The sequence below is a fragment of the Theobroma cacao genome, chromosome 2 (assembly GCF_053813885.1).
Source record: "Theobroma cacao isolate CCN51 chromosome 2, ASM5381388v1, whole genome shotgun sequence".
In the NCBI taxonomy this organism is placed as follows: domain Eukaryota; kingdom Viridiplantae; phylum Streptophyta; class Magnoliopsida; order Malvales; family Malvaceae; genus Theobroma; species Theobroma cacao.
This window is the reverse complement of record NC_142640.1, coordinates 34,416,817-34,434,037: the sequence shown is the minus strand read 5'-3', so window position 1 is coordinate 34,434,037 and position 17,221 is coordinate 34,416,817. Positions and strand designations below refer to the sequence as shown.

The 17,221-nt window shown below is 30.8% G+C and overlaps 1 protein-coding gene across 1 annotated transcript; it reads right to left on the bottom strand.

Annotated features, from left to right (window-relative positions):
* Positions 1-14,979: 14,979 nt before the first annotated feature.
* Positions 14,980-16,777, bottom strand: LOC148764193 (chaperone protein dnaJ 15-like). The gene is made up of 5 exons (XM_088803206.1): positions 16,492-16,777; positions 16,285-16,393; positions 16,043-16,191; positions 15,902-15,955; positions 14,980-15,598 (listed from the first exon to the last, which is right to left on the bottom strand). Exons 1-5 carry the CDS (start codon positions 16,747-16,749, stop codon positions 15,377-15,379), a joined length of 792 nt encoding a protein of 263 aa, XP_088659332.1. The 5' UTR covers positions 16,750-16,777; the 3' UTR covers positions 14,980-15,376.
* Between the last annotated feature and the right edge of the window lie 444 nt (positions 16,778-17,221).

Genomic DNA, 17,221 nt, shown 5'->3' with positions numbered 1-17,221 from the left:
ATTTCCATGATGAATAAATCCCTTGGTGTTGACAAGTGTCGGGGGTAAAAATTTATCGATTTGCCCCCAAGGTGGCAAAATTACCATTTCACCCTATACTCCAAATTATACCGGAATTAAAATTTTTCACTTCTAAACTTCAAATCATACTCCAATACTTAAATCATACTCCAATAAGTCAAATGGACCAAAAAAAATCTTTTCTAAAAATTTTCATTTTGTCCCCAAGTGGCAAATGACCATTTTACCCCTAGATAGTGAAAATTTCAGTTTGACTCCAAATTGATCCTCAAACTCCAAATTACCATTTTGAGTCATCCATGAACTGTGAAACTCTCAATTTCACCTTAAAATTCCTATTTGAACTAGTTCGAGGCTTAATCGACTCAATGGTACCATTAGGGGCAATATCGTCTTTTAACGATTCCTTAAACTTTCTAAATCTGCAAACATTCTATTGAGCATGTAAATGACGTCGTAATTATTTTATAGAACAGGGTTTGACACTAATACAACATCGAAGTGGAGTAAGAAAAATACGTCAAAGCTTCTTCAAGAAGGTATTTGTTTCAAAAACTATAGTTGATGATCCTTTCCACGACGACGATTGAGTAGGAAAGAACCGATGAATTTTTCTGAGTGGTGTCATAATTAAAAATATATAAATATGTTAAAATGCATAAAATATAACTTTCAACATTTAAAGAAAATATAAATTCAGTACATTCATTTAATACTTCAAAGTAAAAATATTTAAGATAACTATAATTATCAACGATAATTTTTCATATTTTAAGAACAGTGCATGATAGCATTAGTAGAAAACTATCATATACATCTTTTTCAATATATGTTACCAAGAAATCATCCATCCACTTATCACTCATTCAACTGCGTAGCTTGTGCTTTATAATTTTTGTTGTAAAAAAAGCTCTTTTAACTGATACTGTTGCAACTGGTAAGATCAATGCAAATATTACCAACAAATAAACCATAGGATACACAGTAGTTTTATTTGTCTCAACCATTTTCCTTGCAAGATCACCAAGTCCATTGACTTCAACAAATTCCTTATCCAAACGCAAGTCTGCAATATAGTTTTCAAGTTGATTTTCAAATGCCACTAAATGCACTGTTGAAAAATCAAAAGGATACAATTGAGCCATACGAATCAATCTTTCTTTGTTGAAGGCAAAAAATGAATTGTTAGGAAGTAAGCACACAATACATTGAAGTAGCTCCATGTTCAATTCAGTGAAATAATTACTAAGCTCCTCAAGTTGCTAATCTAGAACTTCATTCATTATATCAAAATAATAATGATGAAAATTTGATACTTTTGGAGCTTTTGTCTTGACCTTCCTTGAAGCATAAATGTGGTGTCCATATTTGGAATCATCATGTCATGTTTATTGCAAAATGAAGAAACTTCACTTAATAGAGATTCCCATCTTTCACTTCTCATCATTTGCAAGCATTGCTTAGACACTTTAACAAGTGTCATAGCATTTATAACGTCGTGATTTTTCCTTTACAAAGAGAAAGATAGCTCATTACTAATCCCTAAAACATTTTTCATCAAGTGTAAAGACAAATTCAAATGAATGTAGAAAATCTAGAAGAACATGTGTCGTGGCTCTTTGCTTTGTCTCTTTTCCATCTTCTTCAATGATCTCATGCACTTCAATTGCCAAAAAAAAAAAAAACATAACAATCAAGTTTAATAATATCCCATTGTGAGAATCCCAATGTTTATCACTTGCCTTTTTAAGACTTGTTTCTTGATTTAGACCTCGCCCGCTTTGAATCTCACCAGTATCTAATGCCTCTTTAACCTTTGATGCTTGTTGCTCTCACAAAATATTTCTTCGCTTATAAGAAGCTTCAACAACATTGGTCAAATTACCAACCATATTAAAAAGTGAAGCAATGTCAACATTTTTTTTTTTGCAACAATTACAAGTGCTAATTAAAGTTGATGAGCAAAGTAGTCAATATAGTAAGTTGATTCATTTTCTCTCATAATTAAAGTTTTCAACGCCATTGAATTTACCTCACATATTACTTGCTCCATCAAAGCCTTGTCCAGAAACTTTTGACAAGCTTAGCCCATGCTTAGAAAACATTGCTTCATTTGCTACTTTAAGTGATGTAACACTTGTATCCATAACATGAGCAATACCAAGAAATCGTTCTGTTACCAAGCCTTTTTTATCAACATAACGTAAGATGATAGCCATTTGTTCTTGACTTGATACATCTCGAGCCTCATCAACCAATATCCCAAACAATTTATTTCCAAGATCTTTAATGATTGATAATTTGGTCTCACTTGAAGTTGCGTTCACAATATCTTTTTGAATTTTAGGGGACACCAATTTGAGATTCCTTTGAGAATGTTCCAAGACAACTTTGCTTACTTCATCATTATGATCAACTAAAAATTGCAAAAGCTCAAGAAAATTTCTCTATTCTTTAAGTTTTCATATTCATTGTGTCCTCAGAAAGCTAGCCTTTAGTGCAAGAGAAACCTAATGCAATCCATAGATGCAATCAAGTGAGTTTTATAACCTCTTTTAGCTTGTTCCTTTGCCTACAAAATGCTACATCAATATGTTGTTTTTGCTTCATCAAGCCTTGGCATTTCTTTAAAGCTTTATTATGTGCACTATTGCAATTGCCAACATGAGTATCTAATCTTTCTTTCTTATTCCAACCTGTGAAACCTTCAGTTACAAAGGAATCACCTCCCCTTTCCTTCTCGATTTCATTTTTGAATAAATAACTATTGGTATATACCCTTGAGCTAATTGGATTGGTCAAGAAATATATATTGTCATTTAATGCATATTTAATCGCATAACTATATGTGATAGAGGTTTTCCTTTATGTTAGTGCAATAATAAAGAGTTATCAAGTACTAATTGGATAAAGCCCATGGCACATAAAGGCCTTGCAAGAGAATTGTAAAGTTGTTACAATTATGAGATTACTATGCATCAAAGCCATGTTTTTAAAATTTTTCCTGGTCATTGCATTGTCAAGACAGGGCATTGACAATGCTCAAAGACTAGTACATGTTAAGCCTCCTTACTTGAGAAGTAAGTAATCGATCTCATATATTGAAGTATGTGGGATACTTGAGGATAACATATAGGCGTTTGTTAAAGAACAAGTTCACTGAACATGACCTGCTATGAGAACTCCATTTGGTATTTCACTCAAGTGTCTATGAAAAATGTTCTCATGTGATAGTCGTGCAACTAGTCCTTGGACTTGAGACACTAGGTCATCTTGTATGGAGAATGACATACTTTGATTTCATCTTTACAGGTCTAGAGACGACCAAATGCCTAAACAGGGTGTTTTTGGGTATGCCATGAAGCATGAGAAGGTGAATGAGTGGTCAAGAGAGGATTCATCACCCCAAGTGATATGAGGGGATGTATCTCACTTGTTTTCAATTCTTGATTAACTTGTATAAGTCTTTGGCAAAAGCATGATGAATTTGAGGAAAGTTAGTTTCCTAAATTCATAAGGTTAGTCATGAATTATGAGAACTAAAATGGAATGTCATAAGTAGACACCGAGCCATGCTTAATGATATATTCGGGATATTTGATGAAAGGACCGTATTGCATTGAGAGGCTTATCATTGAAGAGCTTTGTCAAATTTTTTAATCGACTCTCTACCATATAGGTGGTCATGATGTTTTGCTAGATGTCGCGCATAATCTATAATTAGAAATCAATTATCAAATTGATCTTTGATTAGGATTTATATTTATTACCAACATGTTAGAAGCCTGATAGGACACACACATTAAGTGACATGATTAAGATTAAATAAGGATAATTAATTAAGTTGGGCTTAATTGAAAAGACCAAAATAAAGTGAAAAATTAATTAAGTTCACAGAGAGTTAATTAAATTAAAATACAACTGTTGTATTTAGGGTTACAAATTAGTTTGGCTATATAAATATGTTATGTTAGCAAACTAAAACACTAAGGCCCACCCAAGCATTTAGCTCATTGGTTGGTGCATGATCTTCTGCCTAGAAAGTAGGGTTCGAATCCCCCCTCTCCTAATTATTAAAAAAAAAACTAAAACTCTAAGCCTCCAACCACTTCTCAACTGTTTCATAAAATAAGAAAAGGAAAATAATTTTTTTTTGTTTGACAATAAATAAGATTCAGCAAGAACTTTTGATCTTTTTGTTTTAGAAACAAAACTTGCTAGCACAAGTAAAATCCTACTTTTGAGAAGGTCTTATTCAGTCACTGTGTGAATTACTGTTAGAGGCCAAATACTTGGGTGACTAAAGATTTGACAAATCATAAAGGTGAAGAAGTAAAGATTTTGATTTAATTGGCTCTTGATTACGATATCTAGAGCAAGGTATGTAACTATTAAACTTATGAGTGTTCATAATTAATTTGAAAGTTATATGAAAAACACAAACATTGATCTTGTAGTATTCGACTGTTTCTTTGATTAAATACTAGTTTATTTTTTGGTTGCATTATATTATTTTAATTTATTGATTATTTTCTAATTTGAGCATGAGGGCGAATCTCAGCAATAACCCGACAAATAATTTTTTTAGGAAACTTATGGTCACGAGGTTGACATGGTCCATTCTACAAATATGCTCTTCTAATTTCATCTTAATCATTAGGATGACACTCAAAATTTTTTTTCCTTAATCCGAGATCTACCAAGTACTTAGATAAAAATTCAATATGACTTCACTTAAAAGATTGTTGAGTACCAAAATTAATAGAATTTTGTTGTAGTTACTGTTGAAATAAGCCCTGTAGTCAATTGAGATGGTCAAGGTTGGTTCCAATCAAGCAATCATATGATTTAGATTGAATGATTAGAGGTTTTCATTCGTCAATAAGGCATCAATTATAAGATTATAAGTCTATTAGATAAAGTCCATGCGATTAATATGCCTTGCAAGGGAATTATAATTAGTTACAATTATGAGATCCCTATGCATCAAAGTATAATCTCTAAATGTTCTTGGTCAATGTATCATTGAGATTGGACATCAATGATGCTTAGAAACTAGTGCATTCTATGGTCTTTACTTTGGAAGTAAGCAATCGATCTCATAGGTTGAAGTATAAAGATACTTGGAACTAGTAGGTTCTTGTTCCATGAAAAAGTTCACTGAACATGATCCAACATAAGTTTTCATGTGTCAATCATGTAAATACTCCTTAGACTTAAAATACCAAGTTGTCTTATATATGGAGTGCTATATATTTGATCATATCTCTACGGATCCTGTCAAAGATGCAAAAATAGGATATGGTTAGTTGTAGCATGAAGCATGTGACAGCAAATGAATGATCAAGAAAGGAATCATCACTCCAAGTGATTTAGGAGACATATTCTAGTAGTTTTTATTTAATATTAACTTGTTGAAGTCATTGTACAAGGCCACTTGGAGATTATGAAAAAAAGCCTCATAAGTCTTTATAAATCTAATGATCAAACTTCAAGAACTAATATGGAGATCAATAAGAGTAGATACTGTACAATACTCTTATCATTTTCGAGATATATGATGAGAGAATGAATTACACTGATAGACTGCATATTAAAAGGTTGTCAAAAAACATTTTGACTATCCTAACAATTGAGCGACCATGATGCATTACTAGATGTCAATATTGGTCTATGGAATTGAATTAATTAATTTAATAAAAATTATAATTCAATTTCATTGCCAACATGCTAGGAATCTACTAGGTCACACATAATAAGTTGCATTATGAATTAAATTAGGAATGCGATACTTTTAAGGACTTAATTAAAAACGTTTAATTAAGTATAAGGCTAATATTTTAATTAGTTATAATATTAAAGCCTTAATTACAAACAAATAAAGTAAATTTAATTTAATTTTAATTACAATGACTTATTTAAAAAGGTTTAATTAAGTGTTGGGCCAATATTATAAAAGGTTATAATATTGAGGCCTTATTTATAATTTAAGAAGTTAATTAATTTAGATATAAGTATCATTTTTCAACTACTCCTTATAACACAAGTGAAACACACATGTTAGGTTTTTTGAATTGTCAAAAAACTAACAAGAAAAGCCTAGCCGCACACTTTCTTGAGCGACTTGGACAAAAAGTTTTCCAACTCTGTGATTTGGCTAAGAGTGTGATTGTGTGGAGAGGACAAGTTGTTATCCATCTTAATAGCACAAAGGCATATATAGTTGAGAAAGCTCCCTCCTTGTGAATGTTCAAGTGCAATCGTGTATGCAACCGTTGGAGGCCAAACATTTGAGTGGCTTAGGTTCTTTGCTTTCTTTTTGGTATTCACGAGTTGGATAAGGAAAAGGTACTATTGTGATAGCCACATCACTCGATAAAAATAATCTTATTTTTTTTATTATTCTTATCTTTTGGTTTTGTTTGTATTAAAACTACCAAGGAGATCCATGATAGGTATGGCATGTTTTTGTTGTTCATTTACAATTTTTTTTTTGTTTCATTTTGCTACGTTTAATCTGATCATGAAGTTCCTAACAGTTGCCGGGGACCCAAGTCTTATGAGCCAATTTCTTTTCTTTTAAAATATCTTTCCATGACTTATTTATCTAAAATTATAAAAACTTGTTGAAAATTACTACTCAATAGCATAAATTAAAATATTAGAATTAAATAAAACATGATCTTACATAGCAAATTTTCAAGTTCAACAAACTAACAAGATGACAATTTTCTATTCATTGATCAAGACTAAATATAAGTATTCACAAACCACATAAAGTTAAATACAAAAATCAAATAATCAAACAATATATCTATAAAATAAATAAATAAAAACTCATAATTTCAAGATATTATTTAACATGCAATACTACTTTCTTTAAGCTAGATTATAATTATGAACCTAAACTATCAAATTAATCAAAAAATATTTAGACATGAAGTATTTAAAAACTTAATTTAGGTTGAAAATTACTTATAATTGAAACCTTGGTGAGTTTGTTTTAAGAGAGTGAAAAACATAGCCAGGGACAGAGAAGCAGAAGTGTCACTACTGGTCTCAAGAATAGGACTTGAATTTTTGCAGTGGAAGGAGAGTAGTTTAGGTTTTAACTTTTTTAATAAAATCTTAAATTATAGAAAGAAATTTTTGTCTTTCCATATAGTATTTAAATAGTAGTATATAAATTACTTTTTGATAAATCTACTTTGACTTATAATATTAGACCCCACTCCCTACAAAATTTCAAAAATATTAGTTAGTTCATTAGTATCATTAACTAAATAAACAGTCTATCATAAATAGTATAATATGTAGAAATTGTTGACATTTCATTGAATAAATGGTGTCATGTGACACTACTTTTATTAATGTAGGTCCGCCCATGCGATTGAGGCTTTCGGAAGGGGAAAAGGTGGGACATGGTTGTAAGAGATTGGCAGTGCCTGGTTTTCCACATTTTTTTTTAATTTTATGGGCATTTTAGTTATTTTTAACACTCATAACAACATTTGAAATTACGAGGCGAAAAGTCAATTCAGAATATTAATAGATCCAAAATGAATTAAGATGAAACCTTAATAGCATGCTTGATTCACTGGAAAGAATAGAATGAGAATAAAATAGTCATTCCAAGGGAATAAAATAGAGGAAGAATAGCTATTATGTAGATTAGTTCATGAGAATGGAATAAAATAGAAATTACTATTATTTGTTTGGCAAGAATAATTTTAAGAATGGTTAAGGAATAATGGATAAATGATAAAAATACCCTTTATTAAAATTTAAAGATTTTTTAATTAAAAAACAAAAAAACTATGATGAGAAATAAATACTCTTTATTAAAATTAAAGAATTTTTTTTGTTAAAAGATAAAAATATTCTGAGCAATAAAATCAAAATAACTTTTACTATAATTAAATAATATTTTTACCAAAATACAAACATATTTTTATTATAATTTAATAATATTTTGTATTAGAAGATAATTAAACCTTTTGTTATAATTAAATAATATTTAATATTAAAAGATAAAATATATTCTTCATTAAATTTAAATAATACAAAATAATATTCTTTATTACATTTATTATATTCAAATAATAATATTAAGTAATATGCTTTATGATATTTATTATAGTGAAATAATATTAATATATTAAATAATATTTAAATATTTTCATTTCCCTTTTTTTGAAAATGAAGTAAAAAATTTTGTGTCTTTTGTGCTTTAGAGAGAGAAAAGGAGTGAGGAAGAGAGAGAGAAAAAATAGGTTTAGTATTTTTTATAAGGTAATTTTTTAAATTGTAAAAGGGTATATTTGTCTAATCAACTTCTTTTCTTATTTCCAACAATTTGGAATAGCTATTATCAAGAGGGGTCTTGGTAACAGCTATTCAGGCTTCTCTTGGAATGGTTATTTTGAAAAATAGTCATTCTATTTAAATTAATTATGAACATTCATAAGTTTAAGAGTTACATACCTTACTCTAGATATCATAATCAAGAGCCAATTAAATAAAAAACACTTGTGATGAAGCAAGAAACCCTGAAAAGAGCATAAGATGGTTTAAAATCCTGCAACCAAAATCTTAGCTTCTTCACCTTTAAGATTTGTCAAATCTTTAGCCACCCAAGTATTTGGCTTCTAACAATAATCCACACAATGACTGAACAAGACCATCTCAAAGGTAAGATTTTACTTGTGCTAGCAAGATTTGTTTCTAAAACAAAAAAGCCAAAAATTCTTGTTGAATCTTATTTTTTTTAAACAAAGAAAACTATTTTTCTTTTGTTATTTTATGAAACGGCTGAGAAGTGGCTGGAGGTTTAGAGTTTTAATTTGCTAACATAACATGTTTATATAGCTAAACTAAATTGTAACCTTAAATACAATAGTTATATTTTAATTCAATTAAGTCCTTGTGAACTTAATTAATTTTTCACTTTATTTTGGTCTATTTCAATTAAGTCTAACTTAATTAATTATCCTTATTTAATTTTAATCATGTCACTTAATGTGTGTGACTTATTAGGCTTCTAACATGTTGGTAAGAAATATAAAATCTAATTAAATATCAATTTGATAATTGATTTATATTTATATATCATGACCGGTATCTAGCAATACATCATGACCATCCAAATGTTAGATAGTCAATTAAAGAATTTGACAAACCCTTCAATGATAAGCCTCTCAATGCAATATGGTCTTTTCATCAAATATCCCAGATATGTCATAAAGCATGGCTTAGTGTCATCCTTTGGCCAAATACTTTATACAAGTTAATCAAGAGTTGAAATCAAGTGAGATATATTCCCTCATATCACTTGGGGTGATGAATCCTCTCTTGACCACTCATTCACCTTCGCATGTTTCATGGCATACCCAAAAACACCTTATTTAGGCATCTGGCCACCTCCAGACCCTTAAAGGTGAAATCAAAGTATGTCATTCCCTATACAAGATGACTTGATGTCTAAAGTCTGAGGACTGGTTACACAACAATCACATGAGAACATATTCCATAGACACTTTAGTGAAATACCTAATAGAGTTCTCATAACAGGTCATATTCAGTGAATTTGTTCTTTAACAAGCACCCATATGTTATCTTTAGGTATTCTATATACTTCAAACTATGAGATCTATTGCTTACTTCTTAAATAAGGAGGCTTAACATGTATTAGTCTTTGAGTATTATCAATGCCTTGTTTTGACAATACAATGATTAAGAGAAATTTTAGAAACATGGCTTTGATGTACAATGATCTCATAATTGTAACAACTTTATAATTCTCTTGCAAAGCTTTTATGTTCCATGGGCTTCATCCAATTGGTACTTAATAACTCCTTATTATTGCACTAATATGAAGAAAAACCTCTATCACATATAGTTATGCGATTAAGTATGCATTAAATGGCAATATATATGTCAAGCCCTACCCTATAATATACTTGCCATGTCATTCATATATTTGACAACATGCTTGCATACTTGAATCCCTCGAAAAAATCATCAAAAGTCGGTAATGTACCTAGTGGTACAACTAAGTTGATTTAAGCCTCGAATTAGTTCAAATAAAGATTTTAAGATGCAATTGAGAGTTATTGAATCTTAGAATGACTTAATATGATGATTCGGAGTTCAGAAATTGATTTGGAGTTAAATTGGAATTTTCATAACGTAGGGGTAAAATGGTCATTTTTTCACCCCAAGGCAAATTTGGGATGGTGGATGAAATTTTGATCAAGTTTGACTATTTGGAATATAATTTGAGCTTGAGAAGTGAAAAATTTTAATTTCGATAAATTTTCGAACATAAGGGCAAAAAGGTCATTTCACGTGTCCACAAGGACGTAATTAGAATTTTTTGAATTTTACACCACCTTGACACTTGTCAAACCCATGAAATTCATTTTATACTTTGGATAATTGAGGGATTTAATGTGGTGGGGAAGAAATGCTTAATTATTAAGTTTTATGTATGGACCAATCACATGGTGACAAGCGTCAAGCTTTAACATTATTATATTTTCCTTTATAAACACAATTAAAACTCTCCCATCTCATTTCTCTTGGCCAGCCAAGCTAAGAACAAAAGGGAAAAAGGATAGAACAAACCCTAGAAAAGAAAATCAAGAGAAAATTTATTGGATTTCAAGGAATTAAGCAAGTAAAGGTAAAATTTCTTAATTCTAGCTTGTGATTTACCTTTCCTATGCATTCTTTTTCAATTACCATGGTTAAAATTCAAGATCTCATGAAGGATTCATGGCTGACCAATTTTAGGGAGAGAAGATTTGATGATTTATTTGGTTAGATTTCAAGGTATCTTAGTGTTTTTAGTTGTTTGGTAATGTTTAGCATGAAAAACAAGCAAGAAATTTCATGCCCTTCACCCACACTCCTTGGCTGAAATTTTCAAGAGAGAGATTGGATAATGGACTTTGATGAATTTCATGCTATTTAAGTGCTTTTAGTTGTTTTACGATGTAAGGTGTAAAAATCAAACATGAAAATTACATGTTCTACACTAAACCTTCAATGGCCGAATTTTACAAGGAAGATATTGATGATGGATTTTTGTGATATTACATATTATTTAACTTGTAATTGATGACTTGGAGTGTTGGAAGTGGAATCAAGTTAATTGGAGTTGAATTGGATGTATTGGCCAATTAACCGATGTATAGATCGAATTAGGCCAATACCATTTTATTTAGATACATAATTGAAACTACATAGAACACCATATTTAGATAATAATATGAACATTTCGCATCCCATTTCATGCATTTATATAGAGCCTAAATTAGTTTTATAACGGTTTAATACAAATATAATAAATTGCTTGTTGTGCATTATGTTTAGGTGGTGAAACTTTCGATAAGGGTAAGGAGATTGTACCCAAAGATCGGGCCTAGGAGTATTTCGAATCCCGATATTGTGAGTAACCTTATTATCGTCTTAGTTATCTAAAGTAGTTTTTATTCGTTTTTGTGATTTTATAGAAAAATGAGTTTAAATGGTAAATCCTTATGTTTTATAAGTAAAATGTGATTAAATGAAATGAGTTTTATAAATCATTTTGAAATTGAATGATGATTTTAGAAATTGAGTAATTGGAGAATGTTTGATTGTATTGTAAATTTATGATTTGAATTGAATGGCTTATGGTGATATTGGTATAAATGGCTGAATTGGAAATTGTGTTGAAATTGTATGAACTATTTGTTTTGCCTTAACAGGCTAGGTAGTAATATAATTGTCATGTCATGCTGTCGAAACTTTTATTGATTTGGTGGGATATTGATTAGTCACTGCAGTTGGGGTTTTCGTGGACCAGCCTATTAGAGAGGGGCACGATAACTCGATTATATTTTACCTCAGTACGAGAGGCGCGGAGGGTATCTCTTGAGGTAAAGCTTTAGAATTCACTACACGCTAAACCACCACGTGAGGGTGAACTCAGCCAACGCCAATGAACGGTTATGCTTTTAAACGTAAAAATGTATTTTATGCGTATATGAACTTTTCTTTAATAGCCTTGGCGGACTCGGTTGGATGCCCCGACCAAGGTATCCCCGAGAATGAGTTTTGGCACGAACTAAATTTTTAAAAAATTCATAGGCCATGTTGATTATTTGAGTGAAATGAAATTATTTTATTTAGTTGAAATGAGTTTGAAACGTTATGAATCATAGTACGATGAATTATTTTAAGTTGTCTCCATTTACTCGACTTTAGATATTTTAGATGATGTTTGTTTAGTCACTGAGTTTATATAAACTCACCACCCTCGTTTCCAGTCATTCCAGGATCAGGACAGTCCATAAATAGCTTATTACTTCGAGGGTTATTATTGGACTCGCCTCTTCAGAAATTGTAGGTCCACAGCCTTTGTTACCTTTCGTCATTTGGGAGCCCACACGTTATTGTAAATTAAATTACATACTCTAGTTATCTGTGTTACTATATGCATGGATTTATTTTGCTTTTACGCTATAAAAATTATTTACGCAAAATTCTATAAATATTATTTTATAAGAAAATAGAATATTTCATTTAATATTTTTATTTTATTCTATTAACTACAATTTCACCCTAAATGAACGTTTTAGAAGTAAAAACTTGTTTTTAGTTATGAAATGTGTATTTTCCCCTATATATTATATTTTCAGCAGGTTTCAAAATTTTTGAAAAAAATGACCAAAATGCCCTCGTGAGACAGAAAAATATTTTTTTTATTATTGTTTTGATTTGGAAATAGCTTATAATCTTTTAAAATATGATATTTAGTAATTATTGCTCACAGGGAAGGTGCAAAAACTGATATTAAGCCTTGCGAGGTTTTGATTGGTATTCAGGGTAATGAATGTCTATCGAGATATCGCGGCGATTGTCAAGGGCTCGAGGAGAATACCTGGTCGTGACAATATGTTCTTTGACCAATCCAATTGGCTCAAGGACATTACCAACAGTTAGATGTTGGCTTCATCATATCTTCGAGGCTATTCACATAATCAAACAATATATCTATAAAATAAATAAAAAAAGAAAAACTCATAATTTCAAGATATTATTTGACATGCAATAGTACTTTTTTTAAGCTAGATTATAATTATGAACCTAAACTATCAAATTAATCAAAAAATATTTAGACATGAAGTATTTAAAAACTTAATTTAGGTTGAAAATTACTTATAATTGAAGCCTCGGTGAGTTTGTTTTAAGAGAGTGAAAAACACAGCTAGGGACAGAGAAGAGGAAGTGTCACTACTGGTCTCAAGAATAGGACTTGAATTTTTGCAGTGGAAGGAGAGTAGTTTAGGTTTTAACTTTTTTAATAAAATCTTAAATTATAGAAAGAAATTTTTGTCTTTCCATATAGTATTTAAATACTAGTATATAAATTACTTTTTGATAAATCTACTTTGACTTATAATATTAGACCCCACTCCCTACAAAATTTCAAAAATATTAGTTAGTTCATTAGTATCATTAACTAAATAAACAGTCTATCATAAATAGTATAATATGTAGAAATTATTGACATTTCATTGAATAAATGGTGTCATGTGACACTACTTTTATTAATGTAGGTCCACCCATGCGATCGAGGCTTTCGGAAGGGGAAAAGGTGGGACATGGTTGTAAGAGATTGACAGTGCCTGGTTTTCCACATTTTTTTGTTTTTTTTTAATTTTATGGGCATTTTAGTTATTTTTAACACTCATTAACAACATTTGAAATTACGAGGCGAAAAGTCAATTCAGAATATTAATAGATCCAAAATGAATTAAGATGAAACCTTAATAGCATGCTTGGTTCATTGGAAAGAATAGAATGGGAATAGAATAATCATTCTAAGGGAATAAAATAGAGGAAGAATAGCTATTATGTAGATTGGTTCATGGGAATAGAATAGAATAGAAATTACTATTATTACTTATTCTATTATTTGGTTGGCAGGAATAATTTTAAGAATGGTTAAGGAATAATGGATAAATGATAAAAATACCCTTTATTAAAATTTAAAGATTTTTTAATTAAAAAACAAAAAAACTATGATGAGAAATAAATACTCTTTATTAAAATTAAAGATAAAAGGAGTGAGGAAGAGAGAGAGAAAAAATAGGTTTAGTATTTTTTATAAGGTAATTTTTTAAATTGTAAAAGGGTATATTTGTCTAATCAACTTCTTTTCTTATTTCCAACAATTTGGAATAGCTATTATCAAGAGGGGTCTTGGTAACAGCTATTCAGGCTTCTCTTGGAATGGTTATTTTGAAAAATAGTCATTCTATTTAACCAAATGCAGTTTTATATCAAGAATGAGAATAGGAAAGGAATGACTATTTTATTCTCCCCAACCAAACATGCCCTAAAAGAAAGAGACAATACAACCTTCTTAAAAAATCATATTTGTATTTCTTTCTCTAAAAATAATTAAAAATAAATTCTTTTATTTTTTTGATAACCACCTATTAATTAGTTCTTATGCTCATCTATGGTTCAATTAGTAAATAGTATGGTAAATTTGGTATGAGCGGAGTAAATATTTGTGTAAAATAGGACTACTACTGCACACTCAATCTTACTCCTTGATTATTATATTTCTATTTTGGATAAGATATATTGTAATTCATGTCCAGAATGTTTCTAGGTTTTTTTTTTTTTTTTTTTTTAAAAAAAGGGATTTACAAAAAGAGAACATTGGGTTTTTGTTTCGCCAAGTAGTCAACAATAGTTGAAAGATAATCAAAAGTAAATGATTAATAGTAGTACCCAAAATATTTGTCACACAAGTAAATTGTGCACTGGAAATGATAATAAATGCAGCTGATAAATCATAATCTACAGATTGTTGCTTAGGAAATGATAATAATTTTGGAGTAGGTGCATTATTAAAATATCCAAGAAAGAGATGGTTGAAATTGCGATCACCCATCATTAAAAAGACAACACACATGGCCAATATGTGCTTTGAGCAATAATATCCGAGCAAATCTACTCGTCCATCCATCAGTTGAAGGCCTCAATTGAATAGTTACGCCAAGAGAGACAGAAATGAATTTCTTATTACACAGACAACTAGGAACTTTGAGACTGCTAAAAAGAGGGAGCTCACTTGATCAAATAAGAATACAAAAGACTTGCATCCACTTGCTTTCCAAATTAACTCATCATACAGGACCATTACTGTAACATGACATACTGGACAACCTTGGTGGAGAAAAGAATTGAATAAATAATACAAGGCAAGCTTTGGCAGGCAGCAGAGTGCTGGCAAATATTTCAAACCATGGTGGGCATTTAAACCTCTCATGAACCCTATCTAAATACCATTTCATCCAAGCTTTTTGTCAGATCCCTTCAGATTCAAATTGAACCATTTCTTTTTCCCTGATTTATCCTTCCCATCTGAGTTTCCATCTTCCGGTGGACTCTCAGCCTCACCAGGAACTTTGCTTGTACTTCCATTACTTACGTTAACATTCATACTGTTGGGCGTCCTTGTTACACTGAATGTAGCATGGATACTATCACGCTGTTTCAGCAGCTCGTCTACCTGTGTTTTAGATGCCAAAAATTGAAGTCAAACCAGCAATTTATTTATATGACTCTTACTACACTTCAAAAATGAGCTAAATCCAAATGAGCAATTACTCTTTTAGCAATATCAAGAAGCTAAGGAGCATTTTCTATAGCCATTTATGAAATTATTAGACTGCGTAACTACGTGACATGTGCATATATACAGAAAAACATATCCTTATGCATTTCTACATGCAGTCACTTGCATAAATGTAGAAAAGACAGTATGACTGCAAGATGAAAAACATTTATAGAGAGCCGGGATTTCAAAACATACGGATTGCTTTTCTTGGCTGTACCGGTTGGTCACTTCTTGAAAGCGTGCCAAAGCCTACAAAATATCCCACCAGAAATATGAGATCAAATGTGTACAACTCAGTTATAACAAGCCCCAAATAGAACATGGCTGGACTTATACTTTTCTGTATTCTGTTTCAAATTGCCGCAACTCATTTCTCTTTCTTAAAATCTGAGCTTCAATATCCTTGAGCTTCTCGGTGGTATCCTCATATGACTTAGCACAAAGTGCCTCAATTGTGTAAGTAGCAGTCTTGAAAAAATTATCTCCTGAGAAAAATCAGCCAAACCAGTCAGCCAATAACACAAATACTCCAAAACATACTTTTAACTAAACTATCAGACAAAACAAACTGCTCCAACCATAAACAGCGAATATATGTGTGCCAGCTTTTAGTTCTGAAACCTCACAAGGTTGAAGACCTTCCAACCTTTTAAAGAAGGCAGATTCAGGGTCTTTAGCTATTGCTAACTGCATAACACATGAATAAATCATCATTTCTTACCACAACAAGAAGCCAAACATCCAGCAGAAAAAAAAATATAAAGTATAAATGACAACTTACATACCGCATTTACAGTGGAATCCATTCTGTATACTTGAAAATGTAAGAAATACATGCCAACAGATGTCACTTTGCCTGTCTTCTCGCTGTCTTCCTGTACACAGACAATGAAATCATAAATAGAAAGTAATAAATGTATGAATAAATGGCTCATTACTTCAGAAACACAACTGAAAGTAACAATATCCTTGAACTTCCAAGACAATGACAGAAAAAGGAAAATTGCATCATAGCGATGACCACAAGAGCTTTCATTGAACATTGAAGCACTAATATAACATCAACACAAGCTTTCATTGAAGAAAGACTAGAGCACTAGTACAACATTAAATGAACCATGTCAGGAACAAAGACAAAATAGCTTACAGAAAGTACCAAAGGGAAAATAAAAATCTCAAGTACTTGAAAAAAAAAAAAAAAACTGTTTTTTGTCACTGCAGAAATGACTTGCTGTTTTTAAGTATTAAAGGTGCACGCACACCATAACATAGTTGTGTGCAGGTGTTTTCTTTTTACATGATTTATCTTGGTGTATGCTGTGCATGACTTGTACCATATAGCAGCCAAGGATACCAGCTGGTCAGATAAATTTTCACATCTAAAATTGTGAATCATTGGAATAGAGAGAAAGAATGGCATACAAGCAAATACAAAACATCACCAACATCATATACACAGACATAATAGAAATACACATACAAAGACAGTGACTCTAAAAATTAACTCTGAATGCA

What these genes read in the sequence shown, in the direction of transcription:
- LOC148764193 (XM_088803206.1), bottom strand. Translation starts at nt 16,749, where the DNA reads ATGTTCAATGAAAGCTCTTGTGGTCATCGCTATGATGCAATTTTCCTT. An exon ending in TGGATTCCACTGTAAATGCG is followed by an intron (nt 16,394 to 16,491) that starts GTATGTAAGTTG and finishes TGTGTTATGCAG; the next exon opens with TTAGCAATAGCTAAAGACCC. An exon ending in TTGAAACAGAATACAGAAAA is followed by an intron (nt 15,956 to 16,042) that starts GTATAAGTCCAG and finishes GATATTTTGTAG; the next exon opens with GCTTTGGCACGCTTTCAAGA.